At 44.1% G+C, this 27,303-nt stretch overlaps 2 protein-coding genes across 3 annotated transcripts in view; both read left to right on the top strand.

Annotated features, from left to right (window-relative positions):
• Positions 1-15,572, top strand: part of MED13 (mediator complex subunit 13) — a 100,050-nt gene extending 84,478 nt beyond the window's left edge. Inside the window, exons 18-30 of the mRNA XM_035139697.3 lie at positions 660-883; positions 3,721-3,910; positions 5,066-5,513; positions 6,596-6,812; positions 7,317-7,508; positions 7,777-8,000; positions 8,436-8,578; positions 9,301-9,459; positions 9,552-9,740; positions 10,545-10,696; positions 11,797-11,970; positions 13,554-13,654; positions 14,331-15,572. Of these exons, the coding sequence (XP_034995588.1) occupies positions 660-883; positions 3,721-3,910; positions 5,066-5,513; positions 6,596-6,812; positions 7,317-7,508; positions 7,777-8,000; positions 8,436-8,578; positions 9,301-9,459; positions 9,552-9,740; positions 10,545-10,696; positions 11,797-11,970; positions 13,554-13,654; positions 14,331-14,463 (2,546 nt within the window). The 3' untranslated portion in view covers positions 14,464-15,572. The remainder of the gene's footprint in view (positions 1-659; positions 884-3,720; positions 3,911-5,065; positions 5,514-6,595; positions 6,813-7,316; positions 7,509-7,776; positions 8,001-8,435; positions 8,579-9,300; positions 9,460-9,551; positions 9,741-10,544; positions 10,697-11,796; positions 11,971-13,553; positions 13,655-14,330) is intronic.
• A 6,899-nt stretch (positions 15,573-22,471) lies between these two features.
• INTS2 (integrator complex subunit 2) overlaps positions 22,472-27,303 on the top strand; it is a 29,818-nt gene continuing 24,986 nt past the window's right edge. For both annotated transcript variants that reach the window (XM_088657920.1, XM_035139698.3), the window contains exons 1-5: positions 22,472-22,559; positions 23,944-24,491; positions 24,670-24,808; positions 25,721-25,823; positions 26,151-26,264. In XM_088657920.1, the coding sequence (XP_088514046.1) occupies positions 24,199-24,491; positions 24,670-24,808; positions 25,721-25,823; positions 26,151-26,264 (649 nt within the window). In that variant the 5' untranslated portion in view covers positions 22,472-22,559; positions 23,944-24,198. The remainder of the gene's footprint in view (positions 22,560-23,943; positions 24,492-24,669; positions 24,809-25,720; positions 25,824-26,150; positions 26,265-27,303) is intronic.

Here is a 27,303-nt window from a genome sequence, read left to right as displayed (position 1 = left end):
GATTAAGGAAAACTTCTAAGTAAAGGAGGGAATTGGTGTATAGAAGGGAAAAGGATATGGGGTGTGTGAACCCATAGTGTATTCCTGATGGTGCTATGTCAGTGATGTCTGAATTGAGCTACAGAGTCTTATTGTGAATCTTTGTGAGTCCCTCATTAGATCCTTTTGTTCCTACCAAGGTCTTCATGAGTTTTCCCAAGATGTAGGAAGCAAACTTTCGTCCTTCAGCCCAGTACTTTGGATTTGTTTATATGAGGGAAGCCACACTTGCTGCTTGATTTGTTTACATGCCAGCCCCCAATTTTGCACTGCAAATGTTTGGAGAGTATTTTACAGATCACTACTTAAGACCTCCAGCTTTAGAATAATTTTAAGAATACCAATTTTTCATATTGGTATCTTTGTTTAACTCTGTGGACTTCCAGCTTTTGTTTTCAGGGAACAGAGTAGTAAAAAAGGAAGATCGGATGGGACAGAACGGACCAATTTTGTTTTGATGGCAGTACTAGGAGTGGCTTGAGAATTAACTTGCTCCAGAAGACATCTGGCATCTCACTTTTCTCTTGGCAGTTGCTTCCCTTGAATCTGGATGGGGATGCACTGTTGCTGTCCAGTTTCATTCTAACATATGGAAAAAAAATGTCCCTTTCCTTGCCCAGGAACTGATGAGTCTCCAGAACCACTGCCCATTCCAACTTTTTTGTTGGGATACGATTACGACTTCCTGGTGCTGTCCCCGTTTGCCTTACCGTACTGGGAGAGGCTGATGTTGGAACCCTATGGATCTCAGAGAGACATTGCTTACGTTGTGGTGTGTCCAGAGAATGAAGCACTGCTGAACGGGGCAAAGACCTTCTTTCGGGATCTCACGGCAATATATGAGGTAAGGGAATATGAGAAGGAGGCCCTGCTTGGAGTGCTCCAGAAGGAATCCCCCCCCCCCCCGCCCTTAATGGTGCCATTTATCAACTTTGCATTCCAGCTGACACTTAAAAACCTCCTGCAGGCCTTATCTCAACAAATCAGCTAAAATGGATGGTAGAAAGAGATAAAAGGCTCATCTCCTTTTAGCAGGGCTTCATTTAAGTAGCAGTTTCCTTATCATGCAGATGCCATCAAGTGGTTAAACTATGTACTGCCCTCCTGCATTTAAGGCTACAAACATGGTTAACTCCAGGTTACTGAATCTTCCCTGTGCTTCTGCGCTGTCTGGCCATTATTCCAAGGCGTTGCCTGTCTTACCCTGCATTTAACAGAAGCCAAAGAAAAGAGAATGTCAGTATATTTGAATCCGTTGAATCTCTGATCGGCAACTAGCTTCATGGCAAGGCTGCGCTGAATACTCTGGCAAGCTGCAATTACTTTATGTGAGCACACACACACACACACACACACACACACACACACACACAACAAACAAACAAACAAACACCCGGCCCACTAGCAAGCCCTGTTTACAGACCCTCCCCTCCCTTCTTCCCTCTCAATTTGGTAACACGGGGGTTAGTTGATACTTCTCAGAAGGATGGGTTGGGACTGTGGCCTCTATATTTTGAAAGGTTCTAGAGGCGGAATCTTTTTTTTCCCCAGCTCAAGGAATTATAATGTTTTTTAAAAAGAGCTTACAGTACTTAATGTAACAGGGTAGCCACGCTGCATTTTTGGACTAAATCTTGTTAGGGTAAGAGGGTGGCCTTTTGACACCCAAAATGTGTGTTTCTAGAGCCAACCCTATTCCGGCGATTGTAATACATTTTAGCTGTTTTTAATTTTAAGTTGTTGTAACCCACCCTGAGGCCTGCTGGTGAAGGGCAGGCAATAAATGTAATAATAGCAATAATAATTGTTTAAATTAGTATGTGCTGCCACGTTGATGTTTTCAGGAAAGAAGAATAGTACTAGTCTGTCTCGCCTCATCCTAGAGTATTATTAAGGTGTTTTGCAAAGACCAGGCCATTACTTGGCAGAGCAGAAAGGAAAAGAAATAAAATCCCATTAAAAAAGCAAAAAAAAAAGATCCAGTCAGAGTAGGTGTGAGTAGTTCTCTCTTTCACTGGCGGTTCAGTAGCAGATTTGAAACATTTGCTGAAAGTATGGCCACTTTCAAAAGGAGACTCCTTGGTCAAGCCTGCTGAGTTGAAGTACATTGGCAGATTTCACACCATCCAACTCGGGCTCAGTAGAGGGTAGGAGCGGCTCAATCACTTCTTTTGGTGTGTGTTTTCATCTTCGATTGCCAGTTCCTTACCAGCTGGGACTTAGTCATACCTGCACTGATTGGATCATTCATTCTTTTGATTTAGTCTTGTTTTATATTGACATGCAGTTCCTGAAAGGATCGTGCTTTTTTTTTTTTTTTAATACTAGGTCTTCTGACTTAATTATGTGACAATTCTCCCCTCCTTCTGTCTATCTATAGTTGGGGAAAACTTTGTATGCATCAGGCAAAGTGTGCTCTGGCCCACTAATTTACTGTTCTTTGAGTGCCATGACACTACTTTAAAAAAAAATCGTAATCCACTGTTTTTGTGGGTTAATCTGCAACCAAAATGTTTGAGATTATTAAACTTTATGGAGACTGTTGTATAAATGGTAGGGCAAACATATCAGGGTACTGAATCATGTCTTTTATAAGAAAAATATCCAAAACGAGTGTTTTGATTTTGCTGCAGCCTTCTAACATGGCAGCCTCCCTGGAAGAACAGTAGAGGCATCTTTTTGTAGCAAGGTTCATGACGTTATGCCTTGTAGCTTAATTTATACCATGGGTTGCTAATCTGCAGCACAGGCAGCAGCAGGGAGCTGTGGTACTTACTCCTCAGGTCCAAGTTTATTTGCCTTGGCTGCGAGCCAGAACAAAACTCAAGATGATAAAAAGACATTAAAATAACCTCAATGTGTACAGATTGCAGATTCACACAAGAAACCGGGAAAAAATTCTGTTACGATCATATCAGAAAATGATGACTGACCTCAGGGGGTCAACTCTGCAGTCTCTTGCATGAGGAACATAGAATTGTAGAGTTGGAAGGAACCCCAGAGGCCATTTAGTCCAACTCCCTGCAATGCAGGAATTGCAACCATAGGCGTAGCCAGCGGGGAGCAGGGAGACAGCTGCCCCCCCTAAATCAAGCAAGTAAATAAAAATACTTAACTAACTGACCAGCCATGTCACAGCTCAGTTCTGCCCCCACCCAATAAATCCTGGCTGCGCCCATGATCTCAACTAAAGCATCCATGACAGATGACCATCCAACCTCTGCTTTAAAACCTCCAAGGAAGGAGAGTCCACAACCTCCTGAGGGAGACCGTCCCACTGTTGAACAGCTTGAAAGTTCTGGGGGAGATTCAACAGCTGCATCACAGCAAAAAGCTGCAATGTTTAGTTGAAGCTCTTTGCTTTTATTTGTCAATAAAGATTCCAGTTTTGGGCACTTTTGGGACAGGAGCAGTGAATGCCATGGATCTGGAAAAGGCATACTGATCTGGGTACTCTTGCCTGCTTTCTGGATTTATTGTCTTCTAAACTATGTGCAAAATTAATAAAGAGCATTTAAAAACCCAAACCAAAAAAATGCATTGAGATGCTGTGGGCTTTGTGGTGTTCTGCCCAGTGCAATAAAGCGACACTGTCCCATATGTTAGACTTGCGGTCCACTTGTCAAAATATTTGTCCGCTCATCCGCTCATGATGTTTGGTTCCTGCTTCTTCTTTTGCAGTCCTGCAGACTTGGCCAGCATCGACCCATCTGTAAACTGTTGCCTGACGGGATCATGAGAGTCGGATCTGCTGCTTCAACCAAGCTTTCTGAGAAGTCTGTCGCTGAGTGGTTTTCCCAGGCAGCTCACGCCAACAGCGAATCATTTTCTAGACTCAAACTGTATGCTCAAGTCTGCAGATATGATTTGGGTACGTTCCCCCCACCGCCTTCCCCTAAAGCAAGGATAGCCGACATCGTGCCATCCAAGTGTTGCTTGACTTACCTCCCATCAATTGTAGTCTACATAGCCCCTGGTCAGGGATATTGGGAGTTATAGTCCAGTGACATCTGGAGAGCCCTAGGTTGGCTATCCCTGCCCTAAAGCCGTCACTTGTAAAAATATTTCACTGTGGTTATACAATACATGTATGCTGGCATGCAAAAAATGCAGTTCCCATGCTTGAAGTTGCCCATAATTCAGATCTGGTACAGTGCAAGTTATCCATGTTCCTTGACCCATATGGTTTGCATATTAGTGTTGGGTTGCTAAATCAGACAGAGAAAGCTACGTTTTCTTCTAGGGTTCAGAATGTTCTGTGCAACTACAGGGGTTGGAAATCTAATTTGATCTGGTTAGTCCAAAGTTACATTAAGTGAACCATAAGTAGTTGTTGGGGCTTTCAGCCAACCATATTTCAGGAGCCAAAAACATGAAGCAGTCTCCTTGGCCTCTGTCTCTTAACTTTCTACTCTTGGGGAACTCTTTCCACATCTATTTCTTTCCTTACTCCACCCCGAGACCCTCCAGCACCCAGACCTATGCCAAGCATTTGTGGTCATGTTCAGTGCTATTTTTCTAGAAAAGGAGGTGCCAGAACTCACCATGAATCTTGTTCTCACATAATGGCAATGGCGCCCACCTGAGAGGTGCTGGATATCCGGCTGAAAAGAAGCCCTGGTCATGTTTATGGATGCAAAGTCAGTTTGTGGGCACTGCTGAGTTTGACAGGTGCTCTGTGTGAACTGAGAACTCAACCTAGAAAACCCTTGGCACTCTGGTGCACTTTTGTGTTTTAGAGGAAGATTGGTAGACTGCCTTTTGTTTGGTTGTAAATCATTTTGGCTTATCCTGGACAAGATAAAGTGACTTGGCAAATCTAATAAACAACAACAACAATAATAATTTCAGGGAAGGTTATCGTCCCCCGTGGAATAGGTTTCTCTTTTCTTTCCCCTGCCTATTAAACTGTGAAGGACCTACAGTTTGGCGGGTTCTCTGTCTAAATGAATATGATGCTCTGTCAAGTTTCATTAACACAGAAGCAGAAGGTTTGGTTAATGTCTTCTCCTTTTTCTGTTTTAAGGTCCTTACCTTGCTACACAGCCATTGGACAATTCCTTGCTTTCTCAATCCAGCCTAGTTCCTCCCACCAGCCATCCTACATCTGTCCCGCCTCAGGTTGCAGGCAGCTCTACTCCATCATCCACCCCTTCGTCTGCTCCCAGTAATGCTGTCCCAATGAACTCAAACAGTGCCATCACCTCTGCCACTACCACGGCCAGTTCCACCATGACCACGACTGCCACTTCATCCTCCTCCTCCAGTTCAGCCGGTGGGATTTCAGCGAACAAACCTTCATCCTTTCCACCTTTTGGCAGCATGAACAACACTACTCCTTCCTCCCTCTCCACGCAGCCTGCAACAGTCCAGAACGGGCAGGCGGGGACGCAGCAGCAACAGCAGCCATCCGCAGCGATACCGGGGGAAGCCCCATCCATCCCTCCGCAGCTGCACTCAGAAGTTTCAGAGAGGTAACACGGCAAAGAATGATTTATCAGTTAATGTACTCACTTCCATTTGTATCGTACCTTTCTTCCAAGTCGCTCAAGGTGGCACACATGGTTCTCCCCCTCATTTATTTATTTTTAAATCCTCACAACTACCCTGTGAGGTAGGTTTAGGCTGGGAGATGGTGACTGGCCCAATGTAACCCAGGTGAGCTTCATAGTTGGATGGATATGTGAACTTGGGTCTCTGAGGTCTCATTCTGACACTCTTGACCGCTGCACCATGCTGGGTTCTTATCCTTAAAGCAAACTGGGGTGATTGGGGACTTTGCTGGAACTTCTCTTCCAAGTCAGATGAGAGAAAATATGCCACCAGTTTGGCACCCCTTTTGCAGGAATCTGATTTCTTGAACAGGTGTCCTTGCTGTCATTAAAATCACATTACAGTATAGAAGTTAAGCAGTTGGTCTGAGCTTCAACTTGTAGCTAGCAGCGTTTTGGCCTAAACAGACCAAAGTGTATCCTTCCTTCTGTGCTATGACAGTCTCCAATCTCAACTAAGGACTGTACATGAGCTGCTAAATTTTGAAAGTATTCCAGTGCCTTAGATTGTAAGCTCCTTGGGGCAAGGGCCTGTGCTCTTCTGCTTTGCAAAGTACCACACACACACTATTTTTTGCAATGTGGAATTTGCAAAGATTGAATTCCCTAGGCTTCCTTCTACTTCCAGGTCAAGTGTTCCAACTCTTGTTAAATCCAGCAAACTTCTGATCAAAATTGAGGAAATACATTGTGAGTAATTGTGCCAATGGTTACTCATCTCTGAAGGATGCCTGCATGCCTGATACCTTTGTGTCTCTTATGTTAGTGAGTAATGTGTTTGCTGTGCTCTGATAAGCCTGAGATAATGATGGGGAAGGTATATTAGCTGCAGAAGCTGCAAAGACGGCTTCCCCTTAAAAAGCTGCATAGGGGAGATGGGAGTCTTTCTCTGCTGGGTGAAAAGAAGTCAGATAATTTGTGAACACATAGCAATCTTAACACTTAATGGCCCATACGAGGAAGAAGCTTTCTGTTTCTTATGTCTGCCTGCTTTCTGCTTCCAGCACTATGGACCGTGACAAAGTGGGAGTCCCCACTGACGGCGATTCCCACGCAGTCACCTACCCACCTGCCATCGTAGTTTACATTGTTGACCCTTTCTCCTATGAGAAGAAAGAGGAGGGCAACTCCTCCAGCGTGTGGACTCTGGGTCTTCTCCGTTGCTTTCTTGAAATGATCCAAAATCTCCCTCCTAACATCAGAAACATAGTTTCTGTTCAGGTAAGCTGATGCTGTAATGTGGGAAGCCAAAGGCAGCCTGTTGCTTAAGGTGTTTGCCCACAGTAGTCCTTGGAAGCCTTGTCCCCTTCTGATGGTTGGACTTACATCCTGCCCTAGCTCTACAGCGGCTTTGGGTGGTTTGTGTGATGCTTTAAGGTTCCTAACTCAAATGCTGTTCAGGTCAGAACAGGATAATTAAATAAATTGCTTTGGCTGCTTAGCTCTTTTTGAAAGTACCAACATGTCACTGATGTTGACCTCATCTTGTGAGCTATACTCTACGATACTATGATTCCACGCACATGGCTGTGTCTTGGTTTATTATATTGGTTTATTATTGGTTGCACAGGATATTGTGATTGGATGTTGCCCAGAGTCAAAACAGGTGCACATGCTACTTTTTTTTTTTTGGCGTGAAGCCTGTTGCTGTCTTAAGGCTTCTATATACTGGTATCAGGTTGGGCAGTGTGTACTTACCTTTTCCTTTCTCTCTGACCTTCTTAGCTTGTTCCTTGTCAATATCTGTTACAACCAGTCAAGAATGAAGACAGGCAGATCTACACTCAGCATCTAAAATCGCTGGCATTCTCCGCCTTCACGCAATGCCGGAGGCCACTCCCAACGTCAACCAATGTGAAAACATTAACTGGGTTTGGCCCAGGTTTGGCGATGGAGATGGCGCTCAGGAGTCCAGAAGTAAGTGAGAACCATGAGTTGGTTGGCATGAAATCTGGTAAACCTCTGAGAAACACTGGAGATACATATCAATAGTGTGAGTGTGTGAGTGAGTGAGTGTGTGAGTGTGTGAGTGAGTGAGTGAGTGAGTGAGTGAGTGGCTATCCCTCAGGCAAAAATGATGCTGTGTGCATGCGCACAATTCTGTTTTGTTTATATGGGGATCTGCTACTCCGTGGGACAAGTAATCCTGTGGTTTTAAGTGTTCTGTTTTGTGTGTGTTTTGCAGAGACCAGAGTGTATTAAGCTGTATGCCCCTCCTTTCATATTGGCTCCTGTCAAAGATAAACAGACAGAGCTGGGAGAAACCTTTGGAGAGGCTGGGCAGAAATACAATGTGCTTTTCGTGGGCTACTGTCTCTCTCATGATCAAAGGTGGCTTCTTGCATCGTGCACAGATTTATATGGAGAACTATTGGAAACCTGCATTATCAACATTGATGTACCTAACAGGTAAGGGCTGTGGAATTCATAAAGTCATTTCCTGTATTTAGATAAGTTTAGAAAAACTTTCTTTCCTGGAAACCTTTTTATGATTCACTTAATGGTTCATGGATTTTTATGCTGATAATGTTTTTACTGCATGTTTGAAGGGTGTTTGATTTTACACACACACACACACACACACATGCCTACTCTTACTTTTTAAAGCTTTTTTAGAACCATCTCATTTTCAAAAACAGGATATAAGTGATTAAATAAAGAGGGAGTAGATGCATTAATTTACTGCTTGGATCTTGCACCTTTTGAAGATGTACAGAACCTTCCCCCCCCCTTTCTTGATCCTGGCTGTCAAAATACTGAAGTGTGACAGCGTCTTACTGGTCTTAAAACAGTGGGAAGGTATGTTCATGGATTTGTTTACTAGTAAATCTTTATTCCCACCAGGGCTCGTAGGAAAAAGGGGTCTGCTCGCAGACTTGGTCTTCAGAAACTCTGGGAATGGTGCCTGGGGCTTGTGCAGATGAGTTCGTTGCCTTGGAGAGTTGTAATAGGACGTCTTGGAAGAATAGGCCACGGGGAACTAAAAGGTAATATGGAAACATCTCTGAAGATATTTGTCACCCATGGAGATGCAGCGTTCTGTGCAAGTTTGTCCCCTCTCTGGCCAAAATGCTTGATATGGAACAAAAATGGCACATTTAATAATGTACATAACACACACACACACTCATTTTGGATAGAATATATAAATGTGAATAGGCATGCATGCTCTAGAACTGTGAAGCCCTTACTGCCACACAAAAATTGTCGCAAGCAATGCAGGGGTCACAAAATGAATTTTTGGGGAGACTACTCCTTACTCCAGGATCATTGATCTGGAGAACAGAGTGGCCCCTGAGATCAAAGAATTATATACTGTACATATGGAAGCAATCTCCTTTTGGGGTGGGTGTTTATGGCATGGGGGAAATGGGCTTTCTGTCACCTAAATTGCAACCTATTCAATTTCAGCAGAGAATTTGGCTTTAGCCCCTGCTGGCAATTTTAACACCCGAAATAGGAAAAGCCTTGTGAAGAGTCACTAACTGACGAAAGAACATAATTTCCCAAGCTGTTTGCTTCCTAGGTAGCTTAGCTTTCTTTTCCAGTTGGGAAAGAGGTCAGAATAGCTTAAGAAAGAAGTTTGCATACAGTGGTCCATCCAGTTTTTAATGTATCCATTTTTGTGGTCTAAACATTACAGCAGCTAGCCATCATTTGTATTTGAAATCATTTCCTTGGTAGCCAATCTCCCTGGTTTCCTCTTTAGATTGGAGTTGTTTGCTGAGTCGCCGAAATCTGCAGTCACTTAGCAAGAGGCTGAAAGATATGTGCAGGATGTGTGGCATCTCCACTGCCGATTCTCCCAGCATTCTCAGCGCCTGCTTAGTGGCAGTAGAACCGCAGGGATCCTTTGTCATCATGCCAGGTATTTGTGAAATGCTTCTCACTTGTTGCTTCTATGAAAGCAAGCCTATTGGCTGTACTATTTAGCGAAATCTCTCTTTCTCTCTCTTTAAGATTCTGTATCAACTGGCTCAGTGTTTGGCCGCAGCACCACCCTAAATATGCAGACGTCCCAACTAAACACCCCACAGGATACGTCGTGCACTCATATACTTGTGTTTCCCACATCTGCATCTGTGCAAGTAGCATCATCAACTTACACCACTGAAACTGGTTTGGACCTGGCCTTTAATACAAACAATGGTGTGTGTATGTATGTATGTATGTATGTATGTATGTATGTATGTATGTATGTATTTGTGTGTCTTCAAATACTTTCATATAAAAATGTTTCCTTGATAGATATGAAAAATGAGGCCTGTAGAGGATAGGAATTCAGTCCTCCCAACAAGACACAGATTACTCTATCTCTAGCCGCCAAGTGGGGCTTTCCACATCCTCCTTGGCACCCATGGCTTCCTTAGCTGACCCCAATTTTTTAAGCACGCTGACCCCAATTTCTTTAGCACCCTCCCCCCAGAACACACAGGCCTGTCTTTTCCTAGGCATAAGGTTTTTCATGGCAGCCACACCAGCCTTTTGCTTCCTTTCCAGTATCTGCACTGCTGATTCTCCCCCCCCCCCTTGACTTGGGCCTTCACTGTCCTCTGTTAGAGTGTTTATGAGCAGCTTGTTAGATCTCAACCCCATGATTACAGGGAACAGGCAAAATGGGCAGCAGCCAATTGTTTGTGTGCATGTGTGTCTTGGCGTGCATATGCAGTGTCGGTCAAAGCAAATCAAAATAACTGTGTATAAAATAGATTGAAGCAAGAGCTGTCTGGGACCAGCCAAATTTACAATGTCACTGAGTGTATTTCATGGGTGCCCAGGGATCTGAATACAGCCCTTGTGTTTCAGGCCCAGTATTCCAACCACAATGTAATGCTAGCTGTCGGTAAAGAATTTCTTCATACATTGTGTACTTTCCTTTTTTTATATAAATCACAGTGATAGCAACTCTCTGTTAACAGACTCTTTGTTGTTGTATTTGTTGCTTTTCTCAAGATGGAGCAGATGGAATGGGGCTCTTTGATTTGTTAGACACTGGAGATCCTGATATTGATCCTGATATTATAAACATCCTCCCTGCATCCCCTACCGGGTCCCCTGTGCACTCACCAAGTTCCCACTTCACCCATGGAGGTGACATGGGCAAGGTAAGGTTTTATGGCAAGAAACCGTATTTAAGAAATCAACCCTGTGTTTGCCTCAGTGCTGACCAGGATGGCCAGTGGTTGTCAAGTACCCCCATTTCAATATTGTGGCAACCAAATATAAAGGGAATCCATCCTTGGGATATACGGTGCAGCCTTCTGCATTCCTCATATCAAAAAGGATATTGTAGAGTTGGAAAAGGGCTAGTTAAGGACAACCAAAATGACCCTATGAGGAAGAATTGCAATGTTTCAGGCTTTTTTGTTTTCAAAGAGGTGTGTGTGTGTGTGAGAGAGAGAGATGATAGAGGTTTACAACATTAATTATGATGAGAAGAGAGAGAAGATTTTCTCTCTTTTTTTAACATTGGAACGTGTTATCCAATGCAGCTGAATGGCGGGATATTTAGGGGCATAGTTAATCTGTTCCATTCACTGTTCGAAGATGTGGTGGTGGTCACCACCAGATGGCTTTAAAGGGGGATTTGGCAAATGTCTGAGGGCTTAAGGCTCCTTCCTCCAGGACCAGAGGCCGCCACCCTCTGTTTGCCAGTTGAGGACCATGGGCAGCTCTTTTAAACCCAGAGCCAGGATTCGCTCGAAACCTCTTCTGATCCCTGGCTCTGAGTGCAGCAATGAGCAGTTGCTTCTCCAGCCAAGTCTGGGGACCAGCTGAACGCTGTTCCCTGGCTCCAAACTGAGTAGTGGGTGGCTTTGCTAAAACTAGAGAGAGCACCCAACTTCTGCTCCCGGAGGCATGGATGAGCAACTGCACTTTGCCCTCTGCTTGGGGGGGGGGGGATTCCCTGGGAGCAGGGGGAAGATGTGGTGGTGGTCACCACCAGATGGCTTTAAAGGGGGATTTGGCAAATGTCTGAGGGCTTAAGGCTCCTTCCTCCAGGACCAGAGGCCGCCACCCTCTGATTGCCATTTGAGGACCATGGGCAGCTCTGGCCCAGTCTACACCTGCCCTGCTTGTGTAGGCATGCGGTTGGCTATGGCAGGAAACAGGATTCTGGGCTAGATGGGCCTTTGGTCTGATCCAGCAAGGCTTTCCTTGTGCGCTCTTTGCCAATTCCCCACCTTCTGTTTTGTCGCACCAGGGTCAAGGTACAGATCGCTTGCTCTCAACGGAGTCTCACGACGAAGTCACCAACATCCTACAGCAACCGCTGGCCCTTGGTTACTTTGTCTCAACTGCCAAAGCAGGTCCGTTGCCTGACTGGTTTTGGTCGGCGTGTCCTCAAGCACAAAATCAGTGCCCCCTGTTTCTTAAGGTAACAAACCTTCAGCAAAGTCTGTGAACTGTGTCTGGGAGGTGTGGGGATTGGTGTTGTTAGAGTGCTTCAAAAGACATACTCTGCAGATCATTATGTTAAGTTTCAGGAGAGCTTTTCGGGGTGAGTGGGGGAGTAGCGGCAATGTGGGCTTGTAGGCGGGTATTCGGTATACCAAGTCAGGTGGAAAGACTTGTGTATGCATTTAACAGCCAAGCAGGAGGGTGCTCCTTCCTGCCCGATCAAGGAAGTGGCAAGGTACAGCATCGAGGAGTCACTGGTGGCCAAAGACTTTCAGAGACGGGTTCCACTAAGGTGTGAGCTGTAGCGGTGGCGTAGGAAGGGGGGTGCAGTGGGTGTGGGCCGCCCCGGGTATCATCACTGAGGGGGTGACCACAGGGCCTGGCCTGCAGTGCGCCCGAGTCACACGGCTCTCTCGGGGAGTGACGCGGTGGCTTGGGCACCTGCAGGCTCCACGCTGCCCGAAACGACAATGTGGGGCTTGTGGACTCCGTGGAGGTTCCGCGCTACGTGCTCTGCCCCGGCTTGGCCTGCCCCATGGGCGCCTTGCTCCGCCCCCGGGTGCAGGGCATTTGCGCCGCCCCGGGCGCCCGAGCAGCTAGCTACACCGTTGAGTTGCAGAGGGGGAAAGACGTTCTTTCTCCTTTTAGCCAAGCATGCTGGCACTGCGCTTTTAAACCCAGAGCCAGGATTCGCTCGAAACTTCTTCTGATCCCTGGCTTTGAGTGCAGCAATGAGCAGTTGCTTCCCCAGCCAAGTCTGGGGACCAGCTGAAGGCTGTTCCCTGGCTCCAAACTGAGTAGTGGGTGGCTTTGCTAAAACTAGAGAGAGCACCCAACTTCTGCTCCAGGAGGCATGGATGAGCAACTGCACTTTGCCTTCTGCTGGGGGGGGGGGATTCCCTGGGAGCAGGGGGAAGTTGTTGTGTTCAAGAATGTGGAGGAGTTTAAGGGGGCCCTTACCCCCTACTTTCCCACAAGTTATTCACTGGCTCATTTCTTTGTCCTCTGCCTTCCCTGGCTAATTGTCTATGTCCATCCATCCCATTTTGTAAATGTAGTGAGTGATAGTATAAACTTGGTTATAATTGCTTTCCTTGTTTTATACCTTGTTTTTTGAGAATTTGGGGAGGGGTGGTTGTTTGGATTTCTCTGCATTTGGTTGAAGAGGATGAGATGGAAACAAAACCCAGAAAAGACTCTCTCCCTCCCCCCCCTGTGTGTGTGTGTTTGTTCAGGGTTATAGAGGCTGGGGGACCTTTACTGTGGGGACACTCGCTGGTGGGAAGGCCTCCCACAGAGCCATGCTCTAAACCAGGCATCCCCAAACTGCAGCCCTCCAGATGTTTTGGCCTAGAACTCCCATGATCCCTAGCTAACAGGACCAGTGGTCGGGGAAGATGGGAAATGTAGTCCAAAACATCTGGAGGGCCGAAGTTTGGGGGTGCCTGCTCTAAACTCTGTCCCTATAGGAATTATTGATTGATTATTAGCGTGCACGCTCTCTCTCTCTCTCTCTGCATTGTAATAAACACTTACTGTATGTTCTAACTTCTTTTAAAGGCTTCTCTGCACCTCCATGTGCCTTCAGTGCAATCGGATGAGCTACTTCACAGTAAACACTCCCACCCTCTTGACTCGAATCAAACTTCCGATGTCCTCAGGTATGGTCACCAATTGTGCGTGAGAGTATGCAAAATACAGGATTCGTTGTTTTAAAAGTGCATTTCTGCTATTATAGCCATGAAGTTTGCTACAATCTGCCGGTAGTTTTCTCTTGCTTATACGCTCATTTACACAGCACAGTACATTGAATTTATTTTAATATATCCTTCAGCACTGAGAAATTCTCAGGTTGTCTTATGAAGCTCTTCTAATCATTTATCTTACTAATGGACCAAGACCAATAGGGCAGGTAATGTGTGTATGCATTGTGCAGACACATATATCTTTATATCTCAAAACATAAAAAAACCCACATTCATTCATTTCACTGGGTCTATTTCTGAGTAGGATTTAGTTGAATACAACCTACAACTGTTCACACTTCTTGTGAGTAGGCCCCTTTAGCTCAAGAAGGCTTCCTTGCACCACCTGGGTTGAGTGAGAATGTGTCTATCCCCTGGCCGGCTTCCAACCTTCCCATACATGCAGCTCCTCCCTGCTATATGCATCTGGGTAGCTGGAAGTGAAGCATTTTTATCTTGCCTCTTACTATAATCTCCTCTGCTAACAGAAATGTGGGTTAATAAATTATCTCCTTGTGACCTGTGCTGAAAAACGGCAAAGCCTTCCCAATAATGACTTCCTGGCTAATGTTCCCTTCTTTCCTTCTTCCAGGTTTGTGTTGGAACAGTACAACGCACTTTCCTGGCTAACCTGTGATCCTGCGACCCAAGACCGGCGGTCGTGTCTCCCAGTTCACTTTGTGGTGCTGAATCAGTTGTATAACTTTATCATGAATATGCTGTGATCTTTATCTGAACTGGGCAAAGAGAAGAAAAACACAACAACCAGAGCAACAACAAAAAGGGAAAGGATTATTTCGCTGCAGGACTAAGTTAATTATTCTCTGTGCAAGTCATTTTTTTGTGATTTGAGGGAGGGGAATGTCATTTTTGGTCACTTCCAGCAACTATTTGGTTTTGACTTGCGGTGGGGACTGCATAGCCCAAGTGTTTAATTCTCCATTTGCCCCCTGCTTTCGTTGGTGTTTTGCCTGTACCAGACTGATTGGAGTGGTGAATTGATCAGTCGAAATGTATTATAACACATCTTTTTAGTAGCAAAGTAACCATTCTCTCTCTCCCCCAACCCCACCCCGTCACAGTATTTGTGAAGAGTATATGAGCCATAGGCCCCAGCCATGTTTAATGAATATTTAAAAAAGTACGAGCATGGAGACAATAAGAAGACAAACGAGGAAGGAAAAAACCCAGAATTTGTCGAATGCTTTTGGAACACTGCAATGTTCTTGTATCGGATTATAGTACCTAGTATTCAAAAAAAAAATGCCTGCATCTCTTATTTATTGTACGTTTTTAAATGTATAAATTGTCTTATATTTCTTAACCTCTTTTATAAAAAAAATTTCCTAGAAGGTTTATACTGCCTTCTTGCTTTAAAGCAATTGGTCTAAAAATATATATGTAATCGTCTTAATTGAAAGTTGCGGTAGGTTTGCTTTTAGAGTATTATTTTTTTGTAAGGGGGGGTTCAGGGTATGGGGACAGTAAAATTTGTATTTGGTCTTGATGTACAGTTTAATGGGGGAATATAGGAGTTGGGGCGGGAGGGATATAAATGTCCATGCCATTGTGTGTGGGAGATTTACAGCTAAGCTGTAGTTGCAGATTATACGTGTACAGTAATGAAGTTCACTGTGTTTATATAAAATCGAAGAGAAAAAAAAAGGTACCGGGTCTTACAGCAATTTTATATCACACCTTTGCAGAGTTAACATAATGGCAATATATTAAAAGAAGTGATATTGTTAGGTGGTTTAACTTGTAGTGAGAATTTTAAAAAAGAATAATAATAATATTATTAATAATAATAATAAATTGTTTTACTTTTTTTGTATTTTTGTTGAGGGCCGAGACTAGTTTTTTCAGGCCTCTTCCCATTTTTCAAGCAAGGAGGGTGTGCTTGCTGCAAGGACCTCCTGCTCTTCCACCTGTGCGTTTTAGCCAAGAGAAAATCTGTGTCACTCGATGAAATCGCGACACTTTCTTCTTCTTCTTCTTCTTCTTCTTCTTCTTCTTCTTCTTCTTCTTCTTCTTCTTCTTCTTCTTCTTCTTCTTCTTCTTCTTCTTCTTCTTCTTCTTCTTCTTCTTCTTCTTCTTCCTTTTAAAAATGCCCTTCCCTTCAATGAAGCTGTGTCACTTTCATCTTCCAAGTATTTTGGGGTTCATCACTAGGATCCCATTCAACCTTCTCCATGTTTGGATTAAATTACCATGAAACTGCAGCCACTGCTACCCTTACTGTCCTCCTTGTATGGTTTGGAATTTTAGCCCAACTTTAGCTACTTTATACATACTACTTTAAAAAAAACAAAAACCAAGGAAAACCCAATCAGTTTTGATTCTAAGCTTTGATATGCATATGAATTGGAATATGGTGTAAATAGGTTCTCAGTGAATTCTGGTGTTTGAACTTGATTCTACTAATGAGAGAACAACCTCCTTTCTTTTGCTCTCTCTTCTCTTTCCCACTCCCCCTTTCTCAGGCCTCTTGTTCTAATCTTCTTATTGGTTTTGACGCTCTGTAATGGAAGTTTCGGGCTCCCCTTTTGAAATAAAAATCCAGGTTCCAGCACGGTAAAACGCCAAGGGAGCGGGCATGAAAAGGTCGAGTGAACTGTTCTGCACGCCACTCCCACCTCCTCCTCCCTTCTGCCTGTGAACCCGCCGGCTTCTTTCGCCTTCCTTCTCCACCCATGTATCCAGTCTTGAGTTGCTTCCTTGCCTTCCAGGAGGCACTGCTTTGATCCCTCCCCTTTTCATATCTGCACGCTGCCGCTTTCAGAATTACTGTGCCCATCCAACTGAAGGTCTTCTGCCGTGCAAGCTTTGCCCTGAAGCTGTGTTTCCATCAACAAATATTGAATCTGGACGTTATTTTGCAGGTTGTGTTAGGGCACCATATTCCACCCGAGTGGAAGCACTCGTGGAAGCAGAGGCAGCCACGTCAGCGGTAAGTGAGATCCTTAGGAAAGTTGTTCCCACCACCAGCCACCTGCTGCTGCTCGGCTTCGCTTTTTGAGGTTTGGTGAGCAACGGTCCAGACTTGTCGGTCCAGCAAAGGTCGCCAACTTGTCGGGCAAAATGTCTCACAGACCCTGTTTTATAGTGCAGGCCTAACCATGTCTACTCAGAAGTAAGTCCTATTGAATTCAGTGGGGCTTACTCCCAGGTAAGGGGGTTAGGATTGCAGCCCTACTATCCCAAGTGTTCAACCCCCCCTCGTAATACCCAGTTTCTTTCTTTCTAAAGTACCACAATTTGCAAGTATTTTTGAAATCATGTGAAGTATGTACAACCTGTTAAGACCTGAAAGCATTTCTTTTTCTGTGAACAAACATAACTTTGGATTTCTTATTAGAGTGTATCAGTGGTGGCGGCAGTAAGCACTAGCAGCAACTTTTCTTGGTGTGCAACTTAAGTAGAATTGATGAAGATTTCCTGTTCATCTTAAAATTTTACAGAGAGCTGACTGAAAAACCACCTATTTTGTTGCAAGATGAGAGCGATTAACATTTCAATGTGCTAATACTATATGATGATGTAAGTGCAGGTATTAAAAAGATCTGCATCTCTTATCACTGGGGTGAGCTTTTTGAAGAAAAACTTGCCCCCCTAAATTAGGAATTGATGTTTAAAGTAAGTGCAACAGAGTCACATACAAATTTTAAATATTTGGGGTTGCATTTTACATTTCTGCTGTTTATTGCATTGCATTTTCTCTCTGTGTACACCTGTATTTGATATTCAAGTATCTGTTAACGGCAGATACTCTCCAGATGTTTCCACCTCCCTAAAGAGTGGTGCTAAAATTATTTGCCTAGCTTAGAGAGCAGAATATGAGTCAGTCAGCATTGAGTACTTTCCAAGCCTTATGGGAGTTCAGTCGGAGAGCTTTAAATGTGTGCTTAAACTTCCCCACTTAAACCAGTGGAACTTAAATGCACTTGGCTGCGCCATGACTTTGCTTGTAGCACTGAGATTGCACAGAAGTCCTCAAAACTCCAGAATGCACTGTGTGTTGTTGACTAGGGAGCTAAGTTCATAGTAGGTCCATTTCAGGAAGATCAGGTTGACCAGAGATTCTGCCATTTCCCTGTTTAAATGATCATTGCACAGTGGTGGGACAATTGGCCTTAGGGAATAAGATGCCCGTAGAAATCAGATTTAAATTAATTGCCATGGAAGCATCCAAGGGGTGTTGGGGTTAGGATTAGCTGTTGATGGACCTGTCTGGACTCAAGAAAATGGCAGGGGAAAGGAGTTGAACAGCTGGAAACAGTTGGAAACAGTTAAGGAAACCCCCAGCACATTTTAGGTTAAAAAGCACAAAGCACAACACCACATGGCATTATCTTGTACCTATGGAAAGGTTATTTAACTTTTTTTTCTCATTGAGCTATAGTATTGCTTCAAAATAAATCGTTCCTACTTATAAGCCATCCAAAGGCTTCTGCCTCCATTTTCTGTTTGTCCCATACATACTACACAATGCTTTGAGGATTTCTGTGTGAATCCATTTGAAATGCTGAGATTTCTGTGTCATTTTGTTAAGGCTCACAACTGGTGTTCCAGCTTGCAAAACACTAAATAGCAGAATTGCCAAATCACCTTGGTGTAGGACTACCCCCATTTTGGATGCTGCTCAGAGTAGGATGTCTTGTCTTATCTTGCAAATGAAAGCAATGCTTGGGCCAGAGTGCCACCTGCCAGAGCTTGCCGAAATCTAAAACACACAGTTTCTGTCTCTCTCTCTTTCTGTGTCTCTGTCTCTCCCCCTCCCTAGACAGAAAAGAGAAAATTCATTTTGAGCTAAAACATAGAAAGGATTGGAATGTTTTTCAAAAAGGCTAGGAAGTTGAAACATGGGCATCTATCTTTCGATTTGTGGACAGCTTTAAATGGATGAAATGGCCGAGATGGGGAAAGCCTTGCAGGCCTCATTGAGTTCTTAATTCATTGGTAGTGCTGATTTATCAATTCACAGGGCATGTGCACACTTCGCATGGATGGTCAGAAGGCAGCTGAGTGGTAGTATTTCTGCAAATCCCTAGCCAGCGTGAGGTATAACTTACGTTCAAATTGCTTGGTTTCCACAGTTGTGGCCTTAGATGCACACCCTTTTCTGCAAGTGTTTCTTAAACCTCTCATCTTACACATCCATCTGTATGGCACAGTTTAACTTTGCTCCTTTTTTTGGTATTTGCCTGCTCTTGGTGACTTATTTTTCAAAGCCCTGCGTTATTACAGAAAGCTCACAGGTGTGTTTAATGAAGCATATTTTGTCTTTACTGCAATATCAAAATGTGTTACTGGAAAACACTCAGATTTTGATCCTATTCCAAATGCCCTTGTGCCCTTCAGCTAGCTGTGCACCAGTCCTTTGGCACAGAATATAATTTTGTTAATTCTTAGCCATGTATGCAGACAGCATTGCTTTGGGCTGGGGTTTTCCTTCTTGTCAGCTTGCTTTGTCAATTAGGCCACTTCTGCTATTAGCTGTCCTGACACAAAATAAATATAATAATAATAATAAATTTCTCAAGATGACAAAATGTTACCACCTTTGAAAATAACTTCAGTCTAAGGATCCCAAATCACATATAGAAAATGCCCTTTTGTTTGCATCTGTTTCTAAAGGAGTAAAATTTCACTTTGAAAAAGTTAATCCTCAGGGTCAAACTTTTCAGGAAAGTTTTAATGTATAATTAGTAGGTTTTCCAAATAAACTGGATTTGAGAACCTTGGAAACACTTACTTGCGTTTTAAAAGTTGTGGCATCGTTACTGGACATGTTGGTTTCATAAATGTTCTTTTAAAAAGCTGGGTCACTTTAACAGGGGGAGGAAGAGGAGATTTCTTAAGTTCGTATTCAGCAGTGACATTTAATGGTCCAAGTCTCTCTCTCTCTCTCTCTCTCTCTCTCTCTCTCTCTCTCTTTATTTAACATTATGATAACAAAAAAATACAATAAAAATAAGGAACAAACACTATTGTTGCAGAATGCCATGAACACTGAGTTGTACAAATTGTGATTGAGGAAATGGAAAAAGGTTTATACTTTTTAAAAAAAATTCAAATGGAATAAATTATTCATGAAGCCTTCCTTCATTGTGACGTCTCTTTGTTTTTTAAAAACAACAACTTCACATGACCTTAAAAGTGACAATTGTCTGTATGGGTTGGTTCCTGAATCAGAACTTCCCCCCCCTCCCCCCCTTTTATCCAATCTTCGTTCCGCTAGACTCAGTCTAGGCAGTATTCATACTTGATCTCTCCCTCACTTTATCCTCACAACTTCCCTATGAGGTAGGTTAGGCTGAGACAGCTAGCGGCTGGCCCAAAGCCACTCAGTGGCCTTTGCTGCCTGAGAGTTGGGATCTCCCTAGTCTTACTGTACTTTGACACTCTTAAGCAGGGGACAGCAAACCTTTTCAGCAGGGGGCCGGTCCACTGTCCCTCAGACCTTGTGGGGGGCTGGACTATATTTTGAAAAATGAAAATGAACAAATTCCTATGCCCCACAAATAACCCAGAGATGCATTTTAAATAAAAGCGCACATTCTACTCATGTAAAAACATGCTGATTCCCAGACCGTCTGTGGGCCGGATTGAGAAGGCAATTGGGCCTGATCCAGCCCCCAGGCCTTAGTTTGCCTACCCATGCTCTTAAGCAACACATCACACCATCACCATAATGCTTGCCACTGGGGCCTAGTGACTGTAAGATAGGAACAAAGGTCCCCCTCACCAAGCATCCTGTTCTCGCAGTGGCTAACTACATACCTATAGGAATCCCACAAGCAGAACAGAAACTTGTTCTTAGAAGTACACCGCCTCTGATGCTGGGGGGTAAGACATAGCCACCATAGCTAGTAGCTATAGATAGCTTTATCCTCAGTGGAGGTAGAACATGTTCAGCCCTACACTTCTTAAAAGCCACCAGGTAAGAAGTAGCCAGCCACACGTGTGAGATCAGATGGCACAGAATCCAGCTTTGTTATTTTTAAAAGCCCAGAGCCCTTTCCGGTTACATTACAGAGATGTTCTTGAAATGCTTGGTGGAACCTCAGAATTGTAGGTGAATAAAATTCCCCAAAAGGCAGAGATTCAGTTCTCTTTCCCGCGATTGTAACTAGCAAAAGCAGAATAAAACACACTGATTTATGCAAAGTTGTTCATGTATCTTTCTCTCCTGTCATTGCTCAGACATATGGTGACAGAAAGTTAGAAAGAGGATCCTATAAACTAGGATAGCTTGTTGGACCACATTGTGACTTGTGCATCCACTCTCTTACGCAAGGTGGACAGAAGGCGGCCACCACCCTAAAGACAAAGAGCTACTCAAAATATTAGTGTGGCAAAGCAGATCATATTTTTAATGTTAAAAACAGCATTTTACCAGCAATGACTTGAAACAGGGATAGGAAACCTTTGGCTGTCCAGATGTTGACATTCAGTTTCATAGAATCATAGAATTGGAAGAGACCACAAGGGCTATCCAGTCCAACCCCCTGCCAAGCAGGAAACACCATCAAAGCATTCTTGACATATGGCTGTCAAGCCCCTGCTTAAAGACCTCCAAAGAAGGAGACTCCACCACACTCCTTGGCAGCAAATTCCACTGCCGAACAGCTCTTACTGTCAGGAAGTTCTTCCTAATGTTCTTCTTTCTTGAAGTTTGAATCCATTGCTCCGTGTCCGCTTCTCTGGAGCAGCAGAAAACAATCTTTCTCCATCCTCCATATGACATCGTTTCATATATTTGAACATGGCTATCATATCACCCCTTAACCTTCTCTTCTCCAGGCTAAACATACCCAGCTCCCTAAGCCGTTCCTCATAAGCCATTCCTCATCATCCCTGCTCAGTGGCCATGCTGCTCGGGATGGATAGGAGCTGGACTCTAGTCTGGGCAATAGTTCCACCGTAAGTGGGCTAAAATATCCCATTATTATGTCCATATATAAAGTACTTTTAAATTCCTGATGGCCTGAATGGAGGACAAAAATATCTGAACTACTTTTAGGCTTAGGCACCTACGATCCCTTGAGATGTTCCTCTCTTGTTCCTGCAGTGTTTTGCTACCTGAAATTTAGCCATCACATGGAAAGAAACCACTTGGCTCCTTCATCCTTAGGAACACTTTCTTCTCTCCAGAATAAACCGCAAATGGAGTGATATCTCATCTTCACAACTACCACTCTCTACACCACACCTCACCCTGGACTGCCGCCCTTCTCATTTCTCATTACATTTATACAGATTTTAATGCATAGAATAGACGTGCAAAATAAATTGACTCCGTTTTAAATGATAACAAGCTGTTATCCGCATCTACTTCTGATTTTTTATTTGCTTCTTTTTTATTAGCTTTGTTCCATTTAGTGTGGGATCGTATCCAACTTAAAAGTTATACCCACTGAAATGAAGGAAGCAACGCAAGTCCCGTCGTCCTGTTAATTTAAATGGGTCTACTCTTGAGTATGATAGGTGTTGGCTGTAGCCCAGAATCATTTCTCCCTTCTAAGTCACCTTGGGAGAGTTCTCGTTTTTGCATAAACGCTTTAAAATGACCATTAATAAACAACAAGGGCTAGCTAGCCCCTTGCTGCTGTATTACAAGCTGGCCAGCACTGAACTCCGGGCGGAAATAGAGGAGAGCGTGATTGAAGTCACTTTCGCCCTCACGAAGGAGGGCCTTTCTATCGTCATTCTCCGCGCCGGAAGTTGGGCGCAGCCCGGATTGCTTGGCGCCGGCTATTGTTGGGAGGAAATGACGCTACTCTGCCGGAAGTAGTGTCTCATAAGGTTGTGCGCGGAGGTGTGTGGTTGTTTCTGGGTCGGGGTGGGCAGGTGGGTCTGCTTCTCTTTCCTAGGTAGGGATTGTACACCTGGGTTCCCATTTCCCCCCCTTTTCCCATTTATCTGAGACGCCTGGGTTCTTTCCTTAGGCACAGCCCGTTTCCTCTATCGCTCTCCTGCTTTTGCTCCTTCAGTGTCATTTATTTATCAGTTTATTATATTATATTCATACCTCGCATTTCCTCTGGTAGCCTACATGGCTCTTTTCCTCCCCGTTTTATCTTCCCAACAACCCTGTGAGGTAGGTCAGGTTGACACAATGGCTGGCTTATCTATGATCAGCCAACGGGATCCATGGCAGGGTGAGGATTTTAAACTTGGCTCTTCCCAGTCCAACACTTTTAACTCGGCCTGCCCCACCCTGGTGCATAGCTGCCAAGTTTTCCCTTTTCTCGCGAGGAAGCCTATTCAGCATAAGGGAATTTCCCTTAAAAAAAGGGAGAACTTGGCAACTATGCCCTGGTGCCTTTCAGGTGTTGTTGGACTCCAGTTCCCATCAGCCACTGCATGGCCAGTGGTCAGGGATGATGGGAGTTGTAGTTCAGCAACGTCTGGAGGGGCACCAGGTTGGGGACGGCACCTTCTAACCACTATGCGACACTATCTCTCAGCCTTTGCCTAATTTCCCCACCACCTTTTTTTTGCACCCCTAACTGAAGGAGGGAGGGGATTACCCTTTGCATGCTCAGTTAAAATGATGTTGTAAAATAACTTTTCATTGATAAAACTCCACCCAGGTGCTTTGCAAAGTATGAGAGGAGAGTTAATGATCTACGGATGGGCACATGAGAGACAAATGGGAGGGAAATAGTGACCGGGATAAATAGGGGAAGAATATGAGATTTTTGTAATTACTGTAGACCAGACCCTATTTATCTGGGAGTATGCCCCATGGAACTCGGTGCACCTTCTGAATCGACATGGTTAGGATTGCATTATTATTAGTTACAATAAGACGTGGGCTAGAGGGAATGTAGCACTCACCTTCCAAGGGAAACCTTTAGCATAAATGATGCATTAATAGCTTTGTCAGGGTAATGTAGAAGGCTTCGAAGTTCTGTAGTGTAGCTTGAAAACTTGCTTAGTTCTCCCCCCCCCCCCTTGCATCAGCACCTCGGTTTCAGGGGGATCCAGTAAATCACCCTAAACAAACCATCTTTACCACAACAATTAGAAAAAGATTATTCTAGGGCGTTAAAAATTAGGATAATTGGACAAAGTATATTTTGTTTCTTGGGGGGTTGCTATTTACTCATGACATAAACACATGAAAGAGCATCCTGCATTCCTGTATTACCTTTGCACATTGTATTCTTATTGTCCTGATTTGTTTTATCCTACAGGGAATTGCAGCCTGTGTTTAGAGATGAAACTAGCAGTTTTTTTGTTCTCTACGTGCATCTGTTGAGGTAGGCTGCTGCCTCTGAAAACTCCTGCCCTAAAGCTGCTAGTCCCTAAGATTTTACCATATACTAGCACCTGCTGACTAATAGTTAATTTCCTGGAATTTTGGATCTTCTCTTCATCCAACTGCCACCTGACCCAGCAACTGCCTGCTTAGCTTCCTGCGGTATTGTGGTTTCCAGTCACCTGGGGAAATGGCGGACTGCTCGGCACTGCAGTTCGTTAGCCCTTATGCTTTCGAAGCCATGCAGAAAGTAGACGTAGTGCGGTTAGCGGCCCTGAGTGATCCGGAGCTCCGGTTGTTGCTGCCTTGCCTGGTGCGGATGGCCTTGTGTGCTCCAGCAGATCAGAGTCAGGGCTGGGCCCAGGACAAAAAGCTGATCCTTCGCTTGCTTTCTGGAGTGGAAGCTGTCAACTCCATCGTAGCCTTGCTGTCTGTGGACTTTCACGCTTTGGAACAGGATGCCAACAAGGAGCAACAGCTTAGGTAACCAAAAGGAGCAAGCCAGGGATTGGGAACCTGAGGGGGCTTCAAAAATCATAGATAATGGGAGTTGTAGCCCAGCAGTGTTTGGAGGGCCACAAGTTTCTAGCCCTGGGTGAGGTATTTCTGGAGGGGGGTATGCTGCTTGTTTGAGCAGCTGTGTGTTCTATCCTCTTGCTAGGCATAAGCTTGGAGGGGGAAGTGGCGAGAGCATCTTGGTGTCTCAACTGCAACATGGCCTCACCCTGGAGTTTGAGCACAGCGATTCTCCACGGCGCCTCCGCCTTGTGCTCAGTGAACTGCTGGCAATTATGAACAAGGTGAGTTTCTTCCCTCCCCCTGCCTTAAGGGGCTTCTTAATTTGTACAAGATTCTTCTTCTTTTTCTTTGCTTTTTAAAGAATTGTTTGGCAGATACCCAGACTGATTTGAAATACTTTGGCAGGGTTTTTTGGCTGTGGTTTTTTTGCAGTGGCAATGACAGGATCCTTCCCCTGCTAGCACAAAAATACAATATTTCAGCGTACCGCTGAAACGAATAAAGTTGGGGTGGGTAAAATAACCATCAGTGGATTTTTGCGTGGAAGGGTTGTGAGCTCAGTTCAGGTTTGGTAGTCTCACAGATTTCAAGTAATGAGAGGTCCAAGAATGACAGACAGTTTTTTTGGCAAACTGGGATTGGTTTATTGATTTTATAAATAGGAGGGAATCTGGTAGAACAGTTCCAACTACATATAAAATGGTGTGTTCTTTTTAAGGTTAAGCAGGATCAACTGAAGAAGTGTTAGATGAATTGAAACTTGGATCTCATTACTGGAGTCATTTTTTTGGTTATAGGTTTTTTAAAAGAAGGAAAACAGTAAAAGAAAAAAATAGAACTATGTGTATTATAGCAGGTCAAACAGAATATTATTATTTATTTCTATTGTGCTGTAAATGTAACCTGAATTCTGAAGTGGGGGTTATTTACATTTATAATACGGTTTGGTATGAGGATTTTTTTTTAAATGGTAGTTAGAATAAATTTCCTGGACTCAGAATTATTTAATATTCAGCTTATATCTTTTGCACCAGCCTTCAGTTGGTTGGTGCATTTTGGGCTACCAGTAACACGAAGAAAGAAGATCCCGCAAGCCTAAAAATCTGCCCTCCCTGGGTGTTTGGTTCCCAGGCCTCACAACTAGTGTGTGTTCTGTTTTAAAGAGCCCTTCTAAATACAGCTTTTCTTTGCAGGTGGCCGAGGCCAACACTGAGTTTTTTTTCAAATCGTCGGAGCTGTTTGAGAGCCCTGTTTATTTGGAGGAAGCAGCTGATGTCCTTTGTATCCTCCAAGCCGGTATGTGCTCTTTGACATCTTTAACTGCTTCTTAAAAATCGATTGAGTCCAAATAAATGACTGTTGTTCCCAAGCTGTGTGAGGAGGCCACCTTGAGCTCCTTGGAGCAAAGGTGGGATAGAAATGTAATGCATATAATAATAATAATAATATTAAATAAATATTGTGGCACAGAATGAATATTGTGGCACTGGGAGGAAATCCACAATTGCTGCCACTGAGAGGTTCCTTCTCTCCTGAAGTATTCACAAATGCTCTACCGATTTGACTCTCAGGACAGAGTTGTCGGTGGGCGTTTTCACTATTTTAAAACTTATTTCAATTCAGAACTCCCATCGCTCTTGCCTATTGTGGACGTGGCTGAAGCTTTGCTGCACGTGAAGAACGGCGCTTGGTTCCTCTGTCTCTTAGTGGCCAATGTTCCCGACAGCTTTAACGAAGGTAACCTACACAGTTAATAGCAAACTCATTCTCTGAATGCGGTTCCTTTTGTGTAGCCAAAACAGCACCATCCAAGCACAGGTGGGGAGGACTCGGCAGATTTGGGGGGGGACCGGACCCCAGGGGCATACAGGGAGCTCAAAAACCTCCCAACGCAGACTGATTACGCTTATTTGGCATGGAAATGCTGATAGACTCAGGGTGAGGGGAGTGGGTCGGAACAGTGTTTTGCAAAAGGGTATGGTTGGCTGGAGCCCTGAGTAGGGGGAACACTGTGCACTGCAACAGATCTCACTTGTATGCTGTAATCTACAACTTTCTTTTACTTCAAATCACACAAAGACACAAACACTTATCACCAGTGCCAGCACCTGGGGTAGAAGTTGTGGCCAGTTGCTGGCAGCTGCCGTTTTATAGACGGCAGTGGGGCACATAAATTGCCATCAGCAATTTGCAGCTTACTCTTCCTTTACTTTGCCATGTCCACAAGCCATATTTCTGTTATTGACTTTCTCCACTGCGTGCCTTCCGGAGGTTTTCCGGGCTACAGTACAGCTCAGATCAGCCGCAGCCAGCACAACTGTACTAAATCCAGACACTTGCATAGATCTGTGGTACCCGGCACTCCTGAGTGCCGGGTTTGTGCATAAAATAAAACTAGACCAAATGGCAAAGAAGCACCTTGGCTTCTGAAGACATTTAGCTTATGTGAGTCCTCCCCCCCCCACCCCAAAGAAGAGTGATTTGCCGAGTCTTGAAATAACCAATAGCCGCTAGGAAATTCTGACGTGGCGTCATAACGTTTTAAAATACTGTATACAGGTAGGTAGCCGTGTTGGTCTGGATCGAAGTAAAATAAAAAAAATTACTTCAGTAGCACCTTAAAGACCAACTAAGTTTTTATTTTGGTATGAGCTTTCGTGTGCATGCACACTTCTTCAGATACAGTGAAATGGAAGTTTCCAGGCACTTATGTAGAGAAGGGGTGGGGAGGGGTGGGGATGGGGATGGGGGATCACTCAGAAGGGTGGTGGAAATG

Source organism: Zootoca vivipara, chromosome 14 (genome assembly GCF_965207765.1).
Source record: "Zootoca vivipara chromosome 14, rZooViv2.hap1.1, whole genome shotgun sequence".
Taxonomy (NCBI): Eukaryota; Metazoa; Chordata; class Lepidosauria; order Squamata; family Lacertidae; genus Zootoca; species Zootoca vivipara.
Note: the sequence above shows the minus strand (reverse complement) of the source record. Positions and strands in the feature narration are given on the sequence as shown.